This window comes from Malus sylvestris, chromosome 7 (genome assembly GCF_916048215.2).
Source record: "Malus sylvestris chromosome 7, drMalSylv7.2, whole genome shotgun sequence".
Lineage (NCBI taxonomy): Eukaryota > Viridiplantae > Streptophyta > Magnoliopsida > Rosales > Rosaceae > Malus > Malus sylvestris.
Window position 1 is genome coordinate 4,513,657 of NC_062266.1, and position 21,361 is coordinate 4,535,017.

Genomic DNA, 21,361 nt, shown 5'->3' on the forward strand with positions numbered 1-21,361 from the left:
AATAACTTGTGTTCTTTCTAATTAACTAACAAATGTGATTATAAATCACTTAGCAACAAATGGGCTCATTCGAACATCTAAAAGTAGGCATTAATAATTGTCCATCTCCTAGCGGTCATTAGATTGAATCAAATGACGTCTAATAGGATAATTTTTTCAGTGTGCTGGGAACGCGACTCGGTACACCAGTTATTATACAAGTGGTTGAATACTTGAAAATAAATTTCAACCACTTGTATCATGCATTTGATGTACCGAGTCGTGTTTCCGATACACTGAAAAATTTCTTGTCCAATAAATACACGCTTAGGTAAATATAACAATATTTTACTATATCCTTTTATGAGCATTTGAAATTTTAAAGAAATTATTTGTTGTAAAACGCAAGGTCAATTTATGGTTGGAATTCATAATTGACCTTTGGCATAAGGGATGATGTGTAGGGTAAGAAATCATAATTACATGAAAAGGAAAGGACCCCATTGCAAAAGAAACTGTGCTCCACAACATAGGTAAAACCGTAAAAGAAAAAAAATAAAATAACCAGGGTAAATTTAAAAAAAAAGAAGAAAAAGAAACGAAAACTAAAGTTAGCAGTGGGTATTTGGGGTTTGTCCGATTGAGACACTAAAAATGGCAAACATATTTCCACCATCATTCCTTTCTTGCTTCCTCCAACTGTCTGGTCCGCCAGCGCTTCTCGGAGCCAAATCCGGAATCGAAGACCGATGTGTTGAATCCGTTGTTCGAATTCAACGAAGCAAGAAAAGAAAACGAGGAGAAAATAGGAAAAGAAAAATAAGAAAAAAAAAAAAAAAAACACCAGAAACAGAGAAAAGGCCAGGCATTGGAACCAACCAAACCTTTTTGCTTTTCCCATCAATCCAACAGTTCGATTTTTTTTTCTGGGTTTTTAATTTTTATTTTTTCAAAATCTGGAGTACCCACTTCACAAAAACCCACAAAAAACAAAACCCAGATTTGGTTTTTTTGTTTTTTGATTCCCTCCATTGTTTACTCTTCTGGGTTTGTTCCAGAAATGGTTGCTTTCCCCTGCTGCTTCTGAAGCACATACATTGTCTGTATCTGGAGAGAGAGAGAGAGAGAGAGAGAGAGAGAGAGAGAGAGGGAGAGGGGTTTTTTGATCTGGGGATTTGATGAGCCTGAGCCAAGAGGAATGTGAGGAAGGTGAAGAGAGAGAGGTGGCTAAGCAGAGGGAGGCTTCAGAGAGATAATGAGCAAAGAGTTCAGATTCATTGTAAAGGCCTGGGAAGCAACTGTGCGCAAAACACACACTGGTGGAAAGAAAAGGGCCAACCCTTTATTCACAACAATGTCCGTAGCCCCTGCAGATCATGAGCCTGGTGAAACCTATCACGACGAGAAGGTCCTCGCCAATGGCGACTTCTACACCGGCGAATGGGTCGATAACTACGCCCACGGCCAAGGTAAGTACCTGTGGACCGATGGGTGTATGTACGTGGGCGAATGGCAGAAGGGTAAGACGGCGGGTAAAGGAAAATTTAGTTGGCCTTGTGGTGCCACTTATGAAGGTGAGTTTAAGAATGGATATATGGATGGTAAGGGAACTTACATAGGTTCTTGTGGGGATACCTATAGAGGTTCATGGGTTATGAATTTGAAATATGGTCAGGGGACTAAGAGCTTTGTCAATGGGGATTACTACGAGGGTGAATGGCGCCGCGGGTTGCAGGACGGGCAGGGGCGGTATCAGTGGAAAAATGGGAACCATTACATTGGCCAATGGAGGCATGGAAAGATTCATGGGAATGGGACCATGATTTGGAGCAATGGGAATCGGTATGATGGGTCTTGGGAAGAAGGTTTGCCAAAAGGAAATGGCACGTTTCGGTGGGCTGATGGGAGTTTCTATGTGGGAGTTTGGAGTAAGGAGTCGAAGGAGCAGAATGGAACTTACTACCCAGCAGGATCGTCGGGTGGTCATGTGGATTGGGATCCTCAGGAGATGTTTGCAGTGGACTTGAATGATTGCAAGGTGTGTCCGCAGGAAACTATTTCGACATACCCTTCGCAGAAGACTCTGAGTTGGCCTGGAATTGAAGGGGAGTTCTTGAACAAGCAGCATATTTATAAGAATGGGAACGAAGGCAATGTGAGGCCTAGGAGATCTTCCGATGGGAGGGCAAGTAATTATAGTAGGTCATCTAATGGAGATAGCATGTTTGATGGAGCTGATAGGAGCTCAAGAGATGGAAATGCTGGATTTGAGTTGGAAGGTTCGGTTGCGAAAGGGATTAGACATCAGCATTTGAAAGTTCAGCCAATGAAGAGACAGGGGGTGACAATAGCTAAAGGGCATAAGAACTATGAGCTTATGCTTAATCTGCAGTTGGGAATCAGGTATATGCGATTCCTTGTTGTCTTCTGCCCTTCATTCGCACCTGGTTTTGTTTTGTCAATGTTTTCGAGTCGATCATATTCAAAGAAACGATTCATTAGAAGCTTTTTAGTTGCTTGGTATCCATTCACACATCCGTAATTCCTATTTCTCTCTTCTCACATGGTCCATCTTAGCTTATGATGACCTTCCCCATTCAGGTTCATGTTTTGTGATAAGTGCTTTGCTTCAATGTTTTAGAAGGTTGTTGGAGCTCTCTTTGTCAAAGAGAAATCTTAGAAAGGCCTGTGAAATTTCTCCGAACATGGGGAAATTAGTCAAATTACAAGCTACATATTTTCTTTCACTAATTGCTTAAATCGTTTAGTCCATTTACCAGATTGTGAGAAAAGAGAGACGAGAGAAACATTAGATTGCGTTATAGTTTTACTCTTGAACTTTAAAAATTTGTAGAAATCTTCCTTGCATATTAACTGGTTTCTTATAGCACAGGCATTCTGTTGGAAGGCCTGCTCCAACTACATCTCTTGACCTGAAGACTTCAGCATTTGATCCCAAGGAGAAAGTATGGACAAAATTCCCCCCAGAAGGATCCAAGTATACTCCACCACACCAGTCATGCGACTTCAGGTGGAAGGATTATTGTCCTGTGGTCTTCCGGTAAGACCTTTCAAAAGTTTCTTTCGGATTTTAATTTATACCATAAGGAACTACCATCTTTGGAAGAGTTAGATAATTAACTCAGTCTCCTGTAAATACGACCTTGTCAGAATCAGTCGCTGAATATGTATCGCTCTTCTTGTATGATAAAACATTTCCTTGTCGTACATTTAAAACTCCTGATTAGTTCTGTTTGGAGCATACATGGATAACTGGTTCGCCCTATTTGTCTTTCAGGACTCTCAGGAAATTGTTCAAGGTCGATCCAGCAGATTACATGATATCAATATGTGGAAATGATGCCCTTCGAGAGCTCTCATCCCCTGGAAAGAGTGGAAGCTTCTTTTATTTGACAAATGATGACCGGTACATGATAAAGACAATGAAGAAAGCAGAAGTGAAAGTAAGTTTCAAAAATTTATTGTACCCTTTCCTCCTACTTCCTGGTCCGTTTGGACTATGGATATAGATATGTAGCTTCACAGCTCTCTTTAGATTATATTGAGTTCATTATGTTGCTACTGCCTACTATTTTTATTAATCATGACATCCTTCCAAATTAATACGTCACTGAATTCTGATTTGATTTGTTATTCTCTGCACTAAATAATGTGCTTATCTCAACTTGGCCATCACAGGTGCTTCTAAGAATGCTTCCAGCTTACTATAATCATGTTAGATCCTTTGAGAATACTCTGGTCACCAAATTTTACGGCCTTCATTGTGTAAAGTTAACGGGGACTGCCCAAAAGAAGGTAATGCTGCTGGCTAGTGAACCCTTAATTGCTTTCTGAACTTCTGAAATATTGAACTTTATAATTCCCATTTGCCAGGTGAGATTTGTCATTATGGGGAATCTATTTTGCTCCGAGTTTGCAATTCACAGGCGGTTTGATTTAAAAGGCTCTTCGCTTGGCCGTACAACTGATAAACCTGAGTCGGAAATTGATGCTACAACAACTCTTAAAGATCTCGATCTTAATTATATATTTAGGTTGCAGAAGGTTTGGTTTCAAGAGTTCTGCAGGTATATTTTTATCTCTCTGTCTGTCACTTTTCGTTTAGGATATCAAAGATTATTAGAGCACTCTCCTTCATTCATAATCTACTGTTATGCTGTTATAGAACAGCTAGGGAGAGTCGCCATCATTAGTCATTGACTGATGTATATATAACTCCGATGTCAATTTTCTCAGTCACTATGCTTATTAGGAGGAACTTGGTGAGAGAAAAATAGTTCCTCGGTCAAATTGTTACAAATGTGGATTATACTTGTCTCTTCTATCATCTACAACCATTGATGTTGAACAATAGTTCCTTGGTGCTAAAGCTTGAACTTTAGAACTCTTCTGCAGTTTCAATTATCATCAAAACTCAAAAGTAACTAATGCCTGATTTTAGGAATAAGAAATGGTTGATTGAGTTGGTGGAGCGTATGATCTTCGGAAAAAGAAATGGATTACACTTGAGTGCTATGTGCATATGTGAGAATGTTTCGGTACATTAGAAGTTAGATACGGAATATTTTAGCAGTTGTGTATTAGTCTAGTTTCTCTTTCTGAGTTGAAGTCTACCTCAATGCAGGCAAGTGGACAGAGATTGCGACTTTCTTGAACATGAAAGAATAATGGACTACAGTCTCTTGGTTGGTCTTCATTTCCGAGAAGCTTCATGCACGGAAAACCCCAAAACTCCAGACCAAACATCTGGAGCTCGTACTCCAACTGGTTATTTCTAGACCTTTCTTCCGTTATTCATACATCTCATAAATGCAAAGCAAAGCCTTTCTGAACGCATGAATTATGTTCCAACCTTACAGGAAATGGCGACCCTGACAATGGAACCCCGCGCCTTTCTAAAGTTGACATGGATCGGCTTCTTTCTGATCCAAACAGGTAGAAATGAATCCATTTAAAATTGTGCCAAATTTTCATCTTTCAAAGAGATCCCTGGTAATAATCAGTTTATTCGATTTCGCAATGCATTGTTGCAGGCGGTCTTCTATTAGTTTAGGTATTAATATGCCAGCATGGGCCGAAAGGACAGTGAGAAGAAATGATTGTGAGCCTCAGTTGGTTGGAGACCCAACGGGAGAACTGTACGATGTCATTCTGTTTTTCGGTATAATTGACATACTACAGGACTATGATATCAGCAAAAAGCTCGAGCATGCATACAAGTCATTCCAATACGATCCGACCTCAATCTCTGCTGTTGATCCGAAGCTATACTCCAAACGCTTTCGTGCTTTCATCTTCAGAGTTTTTGTAGAAGACACATGACGGTATAGTTTGACCCCCAGATTTTAACTCGAAGCTTGGCAGTCATCCCTGTATAGTCATCGGTCTGTAGCGGAAATGACAATGCTTTTAGAACTAGCAGAAGCATCGGTTACATGGTCAATGGAGCTTGAAAAGTTGCTGCCATGGGGAGCATGCTTCGGCGTATTTGTTACTGCATCATTCCCCGGTGTCATAATCTCTTTTAATTTATAGTCACAGATATATGATATGTTCTGGTTAGGGATTAAAGTTGTAAACCAGAGTTACTCGAAGCCTTTTGGAATTGTAAATGAAAAAGTAAACCAAAAGGGGTGTGGAATTACAGTGGATTTCAACGTTGAATGAGAAATGTACAGGAGATGAACGGATAGTTGATCATGCCTTTACAATTGGATGAACTATTCTCGTATGCTGTTATTCCACCTTTATATATTTCTCAAGACGAAGCCAGAGATCCATATGGACGGAGTATTCTCAAATAACAAAGTCACAAATTAAAATACTTAAGAATTTTACTAAACAAAACACGTATATAAATTCTCAAGGTTTTTCATACAATATATTATAATATCTCTCGACGCATTTACATGTTTTGAAAGCGTTGAGTAGCAACTTCATTACCAATACCATCAAATGTCCCTCTTTACAGAATAACCATATTATCATTCATCCTTGATCTCTTATCCAATTTCTCAATCGGTTTTTCAGAAATTTGCTAACCTAGAATGCTTTATAACGTCGAATTACTATATGCATTATGTACATTTGTCCACCAAAAAGCTAAGTGGGCATCCGCCCCAATTGGGCCCAAGGTAGTCCGTCCATTTTTCAGAAATTTGCTAACCCAAAATGCCCTATTACGTGGAATTACTTTATGCAATATGTATATTTGTCCACCAAAAAATTGAGTGGGGGCAACCGCCCCCATTGGGCCAAGGTGGCTTAGTCCATGTTTGTGAGAAACTTCAAATTCCCAAGAGATTTCGACAAAGTAAAAAAAAAAATGCATCGTAAAATAATTAGATACGAGAAATTAGACATGCGAATATTACAAAAACATGCCAGAGAGGTTTGCAAAATAATAAATAAAATATTTACTTATCTTTCCGCGGGTGTAGATCTTGCGGTTAAAGTTTCACTAATCCAACGGCTAAAGTTTCCTTGCATTTTCTTTTTCTTTTTTCTTCTTTATTTTTTCAAATGATTTCGAAATTGCTTTTGGTTCCAACGGTCTTCGCCCTTCTCCCCAAAGAAGCTAAACCCTCGACGTCTTTGAAGCCTGAAATTCATTTCTTCTCTAATCGCCATGGATTGATAGCAGTACCGAAATGGAGGTTTTCCATCTGCGGAAAAAACAGTAAGAAAACTTATCCATGGATTAATTTGATAGTTCATATTCTTTCGAACTTCTGGGGTTTTAATTTCTCCAATTGAAATTGTTCATCCTCGGCCTCTAACATGATTCAACTCTACAATATGAAGGCCCTCCGATTGGTTAATTCAATATTTTCTTGTGCATTTGCATCAGAACCTAACAGTTTTGTTCTTGTTGGTCCAAAACCCTCAAACTTTTGTCTTCCAAATCAGTTGCTTTGCAGACCCATCACCTCAGAAATCTCGGAAACCCAGCATGGTTTTATAAAAGTTTGGATCCAATATATTTGAATGAATGTTCTGCTACAATTGCAGTAGAACTTATATACAAGGTTTTTACAGAGGCATGCAATAAACAAAGGACAGAAAGTGGCATCCATGCTGTCCTTGTTGAAGCAGTCAGTAACCACATGCAGTGGCCTTGCTGTCCACGTTAATAGTGCATCCACACATGCTATCCTAGCTGTGAAGGAATGATCATATTCCTTCTGTCCATATTCCTTCTGTCTAGCATCAGAGTAGAGCACCTTTAACACTCCCCCTCAAGTAGGAGTGTGGATATCAATAACACCCAACTTGCCAAGATGTGAATGGAAGGTAGGTGCTCTCAGTGGCTTTGTAAATATGTCTGCTATTTGACGTCCCGTCTGCACATGAGACGTCTCGATCTCTCCCCTCTGAATCCTTTCACGGACAGTATGACAATCTAGCTCTATGTGTTTGGTTCGTTCATGATACACAGGGTTCGCTGCAATATGTAGAGCAGCTTGATTGTCACAAAACAACCTTGCCGGCTCAGGATGATTTACACGCAAATCTTTCAACAAATTCCTCAGCCAAGTAAGCTCACAAGTCGTTGCAGCCATGGAGCGATACTCGGCTTCTGCTGAAGATCTTGCCACCGTGACTTGCTTTTTACTTTTCCACGATACAAGTGATTTACCAAGGAAGATGCAAAAACCTGTCACTGATCGTCGTGTGATCGGACATCTAGCCCAATCCGCATCACAGTAGCCAACCAAATTAAGTTGGTTCTCCGTAGGGAATAGTAACCCTTGTCCTGGTGCTTCTTTCAGATATTGGAGGAGACGATGTGCTGCTTTAAGGTGATGGAGTGTTGGTTCTTGCATGAACTGACTGAGATTATTCACTGCATACGTAATATCTGGCCTAGTGATGGTAAGGTATATTAATTTTCCAACTAGACGTCGATATCGAGTCGGATCCTTGAGGGCATCACCACCTGTTGTTGTCAACACTAAATCGGGTTCCATAGGTACCTTGGCAGGTTTTACGCCAAGCAAGCCAGCTTCTTCCAATATGTCCAGAGTATACTTTCGTTGGCAAATGGAGATCCCAGCTTTGGACCGTGCAACTTCGACACCCAGAAAATATTTTAATGGTCCGAGGTCTTTAATTCGAAAACATCCACTAAGAAATTGCTTGAGTTGACTGATAGCTTCCTCATTATTTCCTGCAATGATCATGTCGTCAACGTAGAGCAATACTACAGTAATGGAGTGTCCACAAACTTTAGTGAATAATGAGTAGTCTGCATGAGACTGTTGAAAGCCAACTTCTTGAATGGTTGATGAAAAACGTTGGAACCAGCTGCGAGATGCCTGCTTGAGTCCGTATAATGACTTGTGAAGTCGACAAACCATAGTCTCCCCCTGTCGACGATAACCAGGAGGGGGTAACATATATACTTCCTCATGGAGTGCACCGTGAAGGAAAGCGTTTTGGACATCCATTTGGTGAAGAGACCAGCTGCGAACAGCAGCAATGGTCAAGAGACAGCGGACAGTAATGAGCTTAGCAACGGGGGCGAACGTCTCTTTGTAATCAATACCTTCGCGCTGCGTGAACCCTTTGGCAACGAGGCGAGCCTTGTAGCGTTCGATGGTACCGTCGGAATGATACTTGATTTTGAAGACCCATTTACATCCAATGGGGCGTTGGTGGAGGGGTAAAGGAACCAAAGTCCAGGTGTGATTGGCTTCAAGTGCGTCAAGCTCAGAATGCATAGCTGCAAGCCAGTGAGGGTCATGGCGTGCCTGCTCATAGGAGGCTGGTTCAACTAAGTGAGAGACATTGTGAACAAAGGAACGATGAGCATGAGAGAGGCGAGCATAAGAAACATACCTGTGAAGAGGATATCGGGTGCCGGACATGGTGGAAGAGATGGCGCTGGACTGAAGCAAAGCAGCATGATGGGTCTGATAGTCACGAAGGTGGGCAGGGGGGTGTGGAATGCAGGCGGATCGACGAAGGGGAATTAGGGGCAGCGAAGGAGACGATGGTGTTGGTGGTGGCGAGGTAGGAGTGTCTGGGGTTGGAGGAAGTATGTTAGGAGTAGGATCGTCAGGAAGGGACGGAGCGGATGAGGCGGGTGATAAGGTAGGTGGATCAATAGTGGGAATGGGGTCTGAAGGTGCAGGAGTAGGGTCGTCATGGGGAACAGGTAAGACCGGGGTAGGGTGGGCAGGTTCTGGTGGTAAGTTAGCAAGAGGGAAAAGATGTTCATGGAAGATGATATCTCGAGAGGTAAAGATGCGCTTGCTATCAAGGTCGTAAACGCGATAGCCCTTCTGACCAAGAGGATATCCCAGGAAAATGCAGCGACAAGCACGAGCATCAAATTTGTGTGAGGGAGTGAGGTTGGTAGCATAGCATAAACACCCAAAAACTCGGAGATGAGTGTAGACAGGTAGTGTCCCATGCAAAAGTTTATAGGGAGATTGATGGGAAAGCAGAGGTGTTGGGAGGCGGTTGATAAGGTAACAGGCAGTTTGTACACTCTCTCCCCAGAATTTTAAAGGTAGGTTAGCTTGTAATCGTAAGGCTCGGGCAACATTTAAAAGGTGACGATGTTTGCGTTCAACGACTCCGTTCTGTTGAGGGGTGTGAGCACATGTGTGTTGAAAAAGAGTGCCATGAGTATCTAAGAAGGATCGTAGAGAGATGAATTCCCCCCCATTGTCGGCACGAAGAATTTTAATGTCACGGTTAAACTGTGTTTTCACCCAAGAAAAGAACGAGTGGATTATGGTTTGTGTGTCAGATTTAAATCGCATGAGATGAACCCATGTGAATCGAGTGAAGTCGTCTACAATGGTGAGGAAGTAACGTGCTCCAGAGGATGTATGTGTTTGGTGCGGCCCCCAAATATCACAGTGGATCAAATCAAAAGGTGTAATTGATTTTATTGAACTGGAAACAAATGATGAACGAGTTTGCTTTGCTAAGGGACAAATATCACAAACATGTGTAGAATGAAAAATAATTTCTGGAATGGTCTGGGATAAAGAGTGAAGAGGTGCCGAGGATGGGTGCCCAAGACGTTGGTGCCACAGTGTCGAGGTATGGTTGACATGGTTGGCGAGATGAGGGTTTTGTGTTGGAGTGAGGTAGTAGAGGCCATTAAACTGCTTGCCCAGGCCAATCATCTTCTTCGTAGCCATGTCCTGCACAACACAATAACCCGGGTAGAAAATTACAATGCATTTCAATGCCCAAGTTAATTTACTCACAGACAATAGGTTCACACGAAATTGTGGTACGTGCAAAACTCTATGAAGGGTGATCTTGGGTGATAGTTTAATAGACCCAATGGATTCAATCGCAGCCTGTCCACCATTTGGTAACCCAACAAAATCATGTTGGGGTCTATTATGATTATGAATGGGTGATGAGTGAGAAATATGATCTGTGGCTCCGCTATCTACGATCCAACAGGTTGTTGAATGCGGAGAATGTTGTGTAGAGTTGCAGTTGGACGTATAGATACCTGTTGCATGTGCAAGCGGCAGATTGGTACCATTCTTATTGCGAATGAGGGCCATGAGTTGATGATATTCCTCGGTTGTGAACGTTGGTTGATTGCTGGAGATGGATACTTTGGTTGCGTCAATCTGAGCAGTTGTCAAAGGGAGTGTTTCAACATTGTTGGAGGCTGGAGGTGTACGCCTATTTCTGGGCTGCACATTCTTTCCGTGCCATTTGTGTCCTTCAGGGAAGCCAATGAGAAAAAAACAACGTTCAACTGGATGTCCTCCATCACAGTAGCTGCATTTGAAAATCTTTCGTGAACTAGGGTTGTGGGTGCCATAGCCTCCTTTTGGTGCTGTTGAACGACTGGATTGCATTGCATGGGCAGTGGGTTCACGACGATTCACCACATCCAATTGGCGTTCGTGTTGGAGAACTAATCCATGGACTCGTCGTGTATCCGGGAGTGGGCTCATCATCAATATAAAGCCTCGTATGGTGGAGTAGTTCTCATTCAGTCCCATTAGGAACTGCATGACTCTCTCTTTTTCTTCCCTATCTGCATGCGCCTTGGATCCTTCGCACCCACAAGCAATGGGCTCATGGTATGATGCTAATTCATCCCAAAGAGCCTTTAATTTTGTGTAATAATCTGAAACAGACAGTTGTCCTTGTCGGTGTTCGACAATCTCTTGTCGGATTTGATAGATCCTGGAATCGTTGCCTTGCGAGAATCGATCCTCAAGATCCCTCCATGCTGCTGTCGCAGTTTTGCAGTAGAGTATACTGTGAGCAATGTTGCCTTGTACAGATTGCCAAATCCAAGATAAGACCATGTCGTTGCATCTCTGCCAAATTGAATATTTAGCATCAGTGGTTGCAGGGTTCTTGATTGAACCATCAACAAACCCTAGTTTATTTTTGGCGCTGAGAGCAATTCGCATGGAGCGGCTCCATTGGCCATAGTTGTGTCCATCGAGAAGTTGTGAGACTAAAACAAGACTTGGTGAGTCTGAATGATGTAGAGTGAGAGGATCAGATACATGAGGTATCATCTGGTCGCCCATGGGGGCTGGGTTTGATGAAGGGAAAATGGTTGTGTTTGTGGCGGAAAAAATGAGCCTTCCAGAGTCACCAAGATCGGTGCTCTGATACCATATAAAAGTTTGGATCCAATATATTTGAATGAATGTTCTGCTACAATTGCAGTAGAACTTATATACAAGGTTTTTACAGAGGCATGCAATAAACAAAGGACAGAAAGTGGCATCCATGCTGTCCTTGTTGAAGCAGTCAGTAACCACATGCAGTGGCCTTGCTGTCCACGTTAATAGTGCATCCACACATGCTATCCTAGCTGTGAAGGAATGATCATATTCCTTCTGTCCATATTCCTTCTGTCTAGCATCAGAGTAGAGCACCTTTAACAGGTTTCAAAGTCAATTACCTCATAAACACATATGGGTTGTCCCCAGAAGAAGCAATTTCAGTATCCAAAAGGGTGAAGCTGGAATCTCCAAAAAAAGCAGAATCTGTTTTGGCCCTTCCGAGAAACCATGGACTATCCCAAACCCAGATATCAAAGCTTGTTAGGTCACGTCCACCGATAATTTCTGCCAATCCCGAGAAAACCCTTTTGCCAAAGCTTGAGTTTTTCAGCTCTCTCGGTGTTTCGAGGGTGGACCTTGCAAATACTCTGGCTTATAATCCACATCTTTTGGGATAAGCTTGAAAAACAGGATTATGCCCACTTATGATTTCCTTAGGAGTATCCTTTCTGAGGAAAATGTTGTAGCTCTTTTCAAGCACAACTCGTGGCTTTTCGTGGAAAATCAATTCAAGTATCTGGTGCCAAATATTGAGCTTTTGAGAGACTCAGTTATGCAGCCACCATGTATTTCTTTTGTTCTAACATATTGTGCTCCATTTTGACGGTGTGTCCTGAAAGACTTGGTCAACTTGTGGCCGAGGTTAAAAAAATGGGATTCAATCTTTAAAAAACGACTTCAGTGAATGCACTGCTGCACTGTGTGGTAGGAATAAGTTGGGATGGAATAGAAGTCGCAAAACTTTGAAAAGGTGGGGTTGGTCTGAGGACGATGTTCTCTCTGCTTTCAAGAAGAATCCCCGGTTTATGATTGTGTTGGAGCAGAAGCTAATGCAAGCAATGGATTTTTTAGTGAACAAGATGGCATGGTCCTCAGAAATGATTGCCAAATACCCGGTGGTCCTCAGTCTGAGTTTGGAGAGGAGACTTATCCCGAGGTGTTCGGTAGTTAAAGTTTTATTGTTGAAAGGTTTGATAAGCAACAACATGAATTTGGGTTCCATGCTGAAAGCTACGGATAAGCAGTTCTTGGAGATGTTTGTGGAAAGACGTCTTGGCAAAGCACCTCAATTGTTGAGTATGTATCAAGGAAAGGTGGATATCCAGGATGTATGATCTTGGTACGCTGAGGTTGTTCTCCAGGTAAGGTTTAATATGCATCCAACATCTTACCAAAATTTTGCTGGAAGTAAATTCAATTTTGCGTTCCTGTTTTGAGTTAGATTTATTCATGCTTTCATGCAAGTTATCGATTTTCTGTCTAAGTGAGAGTCGAGACCTAGACGGGTTAAGTCGGGCTACGTAGACGCCTAAGCGGGTCTAGGTGCACTTTCTTAATTTCAAATGCCTAGGGACTAATCGGGACGGTGGCCAGTCGCCTAGCGCTGCAGAACAGTGCTAATAGAAACTCCTGACAATGTGCACGATTGATTTATTCTGGCTCACGTTAAAATGGCCTTGCTTTGTAATCGTTTGCTCGTGTTATTCTTAATGACGAGTAACATGATATTTGCAATGCTTGTTGGACTTGGATCTTTAGAGTTCAGGTAGCAAATATCCCAGTTCTGGTGGTGATGTGTAATGGATGGTGTTTTTGCAATTTTAATCTTAGGGGTGAATCTATTTACAAAGCCCATGGAAATTTTCTGATCAGGAGATTTGGAAGACTTGCTTCCTACTAAACTAACAAGGATTGTTCTAAAAGTCTCCGTCCAGGCGCTAGGTGGCTAGCCACCGCACCGATTAATCCCAAGATGTTTGAAAATTAAGAAAGGGCACCTAAACCTGCCTAGGCACCAGCCTAGGTTGCGACTTCCACTTAGACATAAAATAGATAACTTTCATTTTTCATTTTATTTTTTCAATAAATTGTTAAGAGACTTGTTGAATAGGTAGATGACACTCATTATATGCTTGTTCTTCATGTTTTCAATATGTTCTAATTCTTTATAATCTATGTGTTATTTTATTTTGCAATTTATATATCTAAGTATAATCATTTTTTTTTTAAATATAAGTAGGCATTTATTTACGTTATATAATAAATTTTAACAAAATTTTTGAAAAAAATGTCTAGGCCCCGCCTACCCCCGACTAGTGCCTTTTAGAACCTTGCTGACAAGAATTTACAATAAAATGATATCCAGTTTATATTATTACCTAAAATATATCAACACGAACAATGTTAAGCAACAAAGGTAAAAGCATAAGGAGGGATGCAGTGTAACTACGGTTAGTAATTTTGATGCTACACTGTGGTGTCTGTATGTGGTGTTTGTCTATAATGATTAAAATGGACCAGATGTTGAAAATGTTATTACATATTAGATTTGCATATAAATATTGACTTGCCTTCATACCTTTTTCCCTGATAATCATCTTAACCTTATATGTAGGATGGTGATGGTGGTGGTGGGGGGTTGGTTGGGGTGACAGTAGTGATGGGCTGATCGCGGTGGTGGCAATGGTTGGGTGTGGTGGAAGCAATAGTGATGGTGGTGATGAGGGTTTGATCGGGGGTGAAGGTGGTGATCCCATTTTCTATAGAAGTGATTGTCGACAGTAATCTAAATAACAGGAAGGAGTATTTGAATTTGAGTATATAGAAGAGATCAAATATTTTAGCCAACTTAGGTAAAGTCAGTGTCTATATATTTTTGGCATTTAGATTGAATAATGGTTTAGGGTTTGATGTAATCTATGTAAGGTGAGGAGTGGAAGAAACCAAGTTTTAGCTGTCATTCCCTGCTCCGTAAACTATTAGGAGCTACTTACAATGTGTGTAGTTTATTTATAGGAACCCATGTCAAAATGGCATTACTTTGTAATTGTTTTCTTGTGTTAAGCTTAATGACGGGAACATGATATCTCTTGTTCTTGTGGATTAGGGATCGTCATAGTTCAGGGGACAAAAAACCCAGCTCTGACGGGATTTGAAATGAAGGGTGATTTTGCAATTGCCTTGGGATGAATCCATTCATAAATACCTGAAGATTTTCTGATCTCGAGAGCGAGAGAGGTCATGGGACAGTTTACTTGTAAATTGCTGCTAATGCCCCATGCCATAAGTCCCTGAAAATGATTTTACTGATGTTATTGCAGGCACTTACAGTTGATTTTTGATGAATATGTGGAGGAGATTAGACACTCAGCACCCATTCGTAAGTGATTCTTCAAATCACTAAACATATATTACTCACTGTCAGGAGTGCCCTAGTCCCTGCCCACATTTCGCACCAATTTGACAGTAGGGGCGTCGAAGTTCCCAAGGTTACCAATTTTCTGGAAGGCCCTGTCAAGTGCTCTTCCATATAGGCTGGGTATTTATCGTCAAAAGACTGTTGACCACCCTCTGTGTCCTCTCTGCAGAGAAAATGAGGACTCTGTAGAGCACTTAATTTTGCTTTGCCCTTGGATCAAATTGTAGGGCTTGGATCCTATCTCAACTACAAACCCTTCCCTGATTTTTGGATGTTTGGTTTTTGAAAGGAACCCTACAACATCTACGAAGATGCACTTTCAAGGCAACTTGGGTTGGGTGTAATTTTCTGGGAGATATGGAAAGACAGACACGTGGTATTCAACGATCGTCTTGCTATTACAGTGTGAGTGCTGGAGAAATGCCCTAGCTCCCTATTTGAAATCTCTAGTTTGTATGTTATTCGTTCTATAACTTATGAATGATGGAATTACGGTTTAATTTTTAAGGTTGTTATATGTCTAAAAAATGTTTGTATATTTTTATATGTGACCCTCCGAGTAATTTTTCCTAGATCCGCCATTGGTCACAGGTTCCACAAGTACCAAGTGAATCACCTTTTTTTTTGTCAATAGTAACAAGTGAATCTCAACTGATATATTTTATTTGAACTAATGATATTATCCATATTAAGGGGGAGGGGTGGGTATAGCCTCATAATGAGCTAGGAATAATATGGTTCAAAGTCGTCTTTAGAGAGAATTAAACCTAAAACCTTTCACTTACACGTGCAAATGAATGCCATTTGATCGTAAAGAGTAGGATTCTCTCTCTTCTTAATTTATCTCCCCTTTCCTTCTCACCTATTTAAATGGTTACGATTAAAGTTACGTTAACATCTTGTTTTAAATTTTTTATATGTAGAAAAAACAAAAAGAAAAGTGTTAGAGAAGGTGAAGAAAATGGTAATAGGGGGGTAATTTTACTCCGAGATTTAACTGAGTATCAATTGAATCTCAGTTGAGAAGTTTTGTAAATTTGTCCTACAAAATCCCAGTGCATTTGGTCCTGTCATTGCAACAGTGACTTAATGTTTTTTTTCCTGCCATTTTTAATCGCAGAACAGAAGAAAACAAAACCTCTCTCCAAAGGACAGCCGACCATTTACGTGGTCCACTGCATTAATTAAAAAACAAAATCTAATCTTCGCCCTCACGGAATTAGGTTGGGAGATATACATAATATATTCCTAACAGGAATTGTTACTTCCTCACCACAAGAACAAACAAACAGAGAAAAATGGCAGGAGCTTTGATTGGAGAGGCTTTTCTCTCAACTTCTATCGAGACGATGTGCCAAAAGATTGCTTCTGGCGAGTTCATGGACTTCTTCCGGGGGAGAAAACTTGACCATTCACTCTTGGAGAAGCTGAAGATGACTTTTCTGACCCTTAATGTAGTGCTCGATGATGCAGAGGAGAAGCAGATTCAGAAACCTCGTGTGAGAGAGTGGCTCGACGAGCTCAAACATGCCGTCTTCGATGCTGAGGACCTGCTGGTTGAGATAGATAATGAAGCTTTGCGAAGCAAGGTGGAAGCTGAGGAATGACAAAGTAAGAAAACACAGGTGTGGAACTTCCTCTCTACTTATCTTAAACCTTTTTATCAAGGCATGAATGGTAGGATACAAGAGTTACTCCAAAGGTTGGAACACCTTGAGAAACGAAAAGATCTCCTTGGTCTTATAGGAGGCGTGAAGGAGAAGGTTTCTCAAAGAACTCCCGCAACATCCTTTGTTTAGAATGAATTTAGTCCTTACGGTAGGGATGGAGATAAAGACAAGTTGAAAACACTGTTGCTATCGGATGATGCAAGTAGCAGCCACATATCAGTAATCCCCATAGTGGGAATGGGCGGGGTTGGTAAGACAACCCTTGCTCAGCTCCTTTACAATGATAAAGAAATAAAAGACTATTTTCGTCTTACAGCTTGGGTCTGCGTTTCCGAAGAATTTGATGCTATTAGGGTAACTAAAACCCTTATTGAATCAATTATCTCAGAACCTTGCAATCTTCAAGAGATGAGCTTGCTTCAAGATAAACTTAGGGAAAAAGCGGTGGGGAAAAAGTTCCTATTTGTGTTGGATGACCTTTGGAATGACAACTATAGTGATTGGGATCTTGTACATGCTGCTTTTACTTATAGGGCGAGGGGAAGTAAGGTCATAGTGACAACAAGGCACGAAAGTGTCGCATCCATTGTGCACATTGTTGGTTGTTACTCTTAAAACATGCATTTAAAAATGAAAATCCTAGTGCACATCCAGACTTGGAAGAAATTGGTAAGCAAATTGCACGTAAGTGCAATGGTCTTCCTTTAGCTGCAAAAGCACTTGGGGGTCTCTTAGGTTATAACGTAGGTTACAAGGAATTGAGTGACATTTTGAACAACAAACTTTGGGAGACAGTGCATGAGAAAAATGTTCTTCCATCTTTAAGATTGAGTTACCATTATCTTCCTACTTATTTAAAACAATGCTTTGCTTATTTCTCAATCTTCCCAAAGGACTATGAATTTGAAAAGGAAAATATAATTCAACTTTGGATGGCACTGGGTTTAATTACACAAGATGACAGTGAAAAAGGATTGGAAGAGCTTGGTGAAAGATACTTTGATTAACTATTGTCACGATCACCACTTCAAAGATCATCAATTGAGAAATCAAGTTTCATAATGCATGATGTCATTAATGACCTGGCTAGGTCTGTGTTTGGAGAATTTTGTTTGAGGTTGGATAAGGGAGTGTCACATGATGAAGTTCCTAAAAGAGTTAGGCATTTGTCATATATGAGAGGAAGATTTGATACTGCTCCAAAATTTAAGCCATTAGATGACGTTAAGTGTTTGTGAACCTTATTTCCCATGTCTTTAAGACCATACTATGAATGGGATAAGAGCTATGTGAGCATAAAGGTTCTAGATGATTTATTACCAGCACTAAAGTGTTTATGAGTGTTGTCATTGGCGAGATATAAAAATATCACTCAATTACCTGATAACATCGGAAAACTCTTAAACTTGCGCTACGTTGATCTTTCTGACACTGCAGTTCAAAGGTTACAAGATACGATATGTACTCTCTACAATTTGCAAACTCTATTATTGTTTGGTTGTTTCTCTCTTGTTGAATTGCCTGTAGACATGAGGAAATTGATTAATTTGCGTCATCTTGATATTAGTGGAACTTGTGTAAAAGAGATACCGGTGCAAATAGGTAGATTAAAAAGTTTGAGAACATTGACTGCATTTGTATTGGGGAAATCTACTAGGTCGGGTGGCATTGGAGAACTAGGGCAATTGTCGAACCTTCAAGGAAAACTATCTATCTTGAATCTGGAAAATGTAGTCAATCCTATGGATGCCTTGGGGGCCAATTTGAAGGATAAGAAACATCTCAGCGAAGTAGAGTTGGCATGGGGTCGTGAGGATGCATATGATTCCATCAAAGAGAGACATGTACTTGAAAGCCCACAACCTTCCATAAATTTGGCGAAGCTGATCATCAGATTTTATGGTGGAACCAGGTTTCCGGATTGGTTGAGAGACTCTTCCTTCTCCAACATACAAGTCATGTGTCTCAGTGATTGTAGTACTTGCTTTTCATTGCCACCAGTTGGGCGGCTACCTGCTCTCAAAGAGCTTTACATAGAAGGGATGAAAAGTGTCATTAGTATCGGTATTGAGTTCTACCAAGGTGATGGAGCTTCTTTAAGTCAGCCATTTCAATCTCTTAAGAAGCTAGAGTTCAAAGTGATGCCAGAGTGGGAGGAATGGCTATCTTGTCCTGGTAGAGGTCAATCTCACTTTCCTTGTCTTGAGGAGCTCACTTTAGAGAACTATCCAAAGCTGAGGGGAAACTTGCCCAATCATCTTCCTTGCTTGAGAAAACTTTCCGTGTCCGACTGCAGGGTTCTACATGAAAGGGTTACCAGAATAAGATGGATACCTTGGTCTCTCATCGTTAACATAGAGTCCTTGCGATAATCTCTTGAAGAACTGAAGATAGTTAGATGCCCTGTGTTCGTGGCAGGAATTTCCGCTGGGGATGTTTCCTGGCCGACGAGCACACAGCTCCCCTGGAGGTTGGCGCCGGTTGAGGGCTGCTGTCGGGCTTCTGCTTCGTTTCTGGGCGTTGTCGGGCAAGTCTCGTCGGGCAAGACTCTTCGGGCAAGGCTGAAAGAGAATGACAGAGTTAACTTTGAGAGGTGCCTTTGTGGGGCCTTAGGTATAGGCCTTAAGGCTCACAATCAAGGTTAACATTTAGGTGCTCAGGCGTGCCACTGCCATCTTTAGCATGGCAGATGTAAAATGGTTGTCGTTCTTTCATTGTATATATATATATATGTATCCAAGAAACCGTGTTTAGTTATAACAGGTGCCTTTGTGGGGCCTTAAATGTAGGCCTTGAGGCTTCCCATACATAACTAAACCAGTACTCGAACGCATCATATGTATTCTTGTGATTGTAGGAGTCTTCTAACTATTATATTTCTGATTACCCGAATCCAAGGAATAGAACGAACCCAAATGGGTGCCTTTGTGGGGCCTTAGGTGTAGGCCTTGAGGCTTCCCATCAGAGTTCATTCTTATGCTTAGACTCTTAAGATCGCTGAATAGGATGAATCCAAATGGATGCCTTTGTGGGGCCTTAGGTGTAGGCCTTGAGGCTTTCCATTAGAGTCCATCCCATGCTTAAGCGTTCTATGATAATCATGATATAATAGAAAGAAAACTAGAAGGTAGGTCGATTACTTGCGCCCCAAGTAACTTCGGACTTCTCGTTTATCAAGGATTGTCGTGGATGGGTTAAGTCCACATAAAGTTCTTTTTTATGCCTTGAGGCCAAAGACTTTTAAACTAATCGGATTTACATGCCTGCGGGCTTAGGACTTGGATCTAATTTAAGCATTGAAGATATATTTAAATCAGATCCAAGTGTTGAGAAAGCTTTGTCATCGTGATTTTGCTAGAAACAACTTGCATATAACAAAAAACATACAACATATCGCTAGACTTTAGAGAAAGAAAAGACAAAGACAGAACAAAACAGGTCGGGCAAGATTAAACCTTATCAATTAAGGCTGATCGTCTTGCAGGTCCCTATCTTTGTGGTTCCGTCAAAGGTCTGAAAGCTTAGGTGGAGAGGGGAAAGGAGAATACAAAAGGGTGAATCGATACTACAACAAGTTTGAACAAGGTAGCAGAGCTATTACAAAGTTTAGGAGAAAAGATTATCCCGAGGGGGATGAAAGCTTGGGCTGACTACAGCTTCGTTTTGAAAGGCAAATCTGGCTTTTTGAGCAAAGTTTGTGCTTTTGTTTGTTTGTTTGAGTGTCCTTATTCCTGTCTTCTCTTCCTCCTTTTATATACTACTCGGTTTGGCTCATGTAGCAACAACTTTGCCCGAATGCGGTCTGAGGGTGATGACTCATCAGCTTTATTACATGTAATGCCACCATAAAGTACTTTATGGGCTGTGCAATCTGATCAGTCTACACCACTTGGTCCTTGGGTAGGTAGGCAAGTGGCCTTTGTGAATTGTATCAAGTCAGAAAATGCCCTTTCCTGCCTTCCCAAGTCTCGGCTGGGCTTTGATCCTCTATTCCTCCAGGCCTCCTTTTGGGCCGACTCTATCATTGGGCCTAAAGTTCAGTTTTAATCCAAACAGTGCCCCATTCAATTAATGTGAAGGTTGGAATCTCAAGCGTCAACATTGATTGAATACTCATATGCATGCATATCCGTCCTTGGAAATTGGTGCTTCCGGTGCCCCTTGCTTTTTTCATGACCCTTGAACTATCCTTTGAGCTCTATAAAATCGAGCTCGGGACTTCTCTTACAAAACCACCAACTTTCCTTTGGCTCTGGCCTTCAACTTTCATCCATCTTGAGCGTTCTTGTTTTCTCTTAGCAACTGAGAAATGGGTTCCTTAGGTTTTGAGTGGAGTTTCCTAAAACTCCATTTTCGCGAGAAAATGAGGTTTTAACTGATGACTGATATCTCCAACACCCTTGGTTGACCGCCCCTCTATCTCCAACACCCCTGGTCAGGCGGCTTCCTCCTGATGGTTTGTCCTCCCGTAAGTTGCGGTGATAAATCAGACTTCACCATCACATATGGTGACAGCCCCGTTGGAGGATCCTCTACCAGGCCCATGTTGGCCGCACAACCCGATCACCCGATTGGGTTCCATCCATGAAGACGTCGGGAAACCAGTTGAAGACACCACCATACTCAGAGAGAATTAAATGTAATACATAGGATTGGAACTCTGTAAATTTCATCAATTTGCCGACATGAAATAAATA

General features: G+C 41.2%; 1 protein-coding gene and 2 pseudogenes across 1 annotated transcript; all 3 read left to right on the top strand.

The window, feature by feature from the left end:
• Positions 1–612: 612 nt before the first annotated feature.
• LOC126628199 (phosphatidylinositol 4-phosphate 5-kinase 6-like) lies at positions 613–5,731 on the top strand. The gene is made up of 8 exons (XM_050297788.1): positions 613–2,382; positions 2,873–3,040; positions 3,278–3,443; positions 3,679–3,795; positions 3,874–4,067; positions 4,625–4,767; positions 4,860–4,935; positions 5,034–5,731. Exons 1-8 carry the CDS (start codon positions 1,235–1,237, stop codon positions 5,320–5,322), a joined length of 2,301 nt encoding a protein of 766 aa, XP_050153745.1. The 5' UTR covers positions 613–1,234; the 3' UTR covers positions 5,323–5,731.
• Positions 5,732–6,535: 804 nt separating this feature from the next.
• LOC126628200 (transcription termination factor MTERF6, chloroplastic/mitochondrial-like) lies at positions 6,536–15,545 on the top strand (annotated as a pseudogene).
• A 630-nt stretch (positions 15,546–16,175) lies between these two features.
• LOC126628201 (putative disease resistance RPP13-like protein 1) lies at positions 16,176–18,051 on the top strand (annotated as a pseudogene).
• The last annotated feature ends 3,310 nt before the right edge of the window (positions 18,052–21,361 follow it).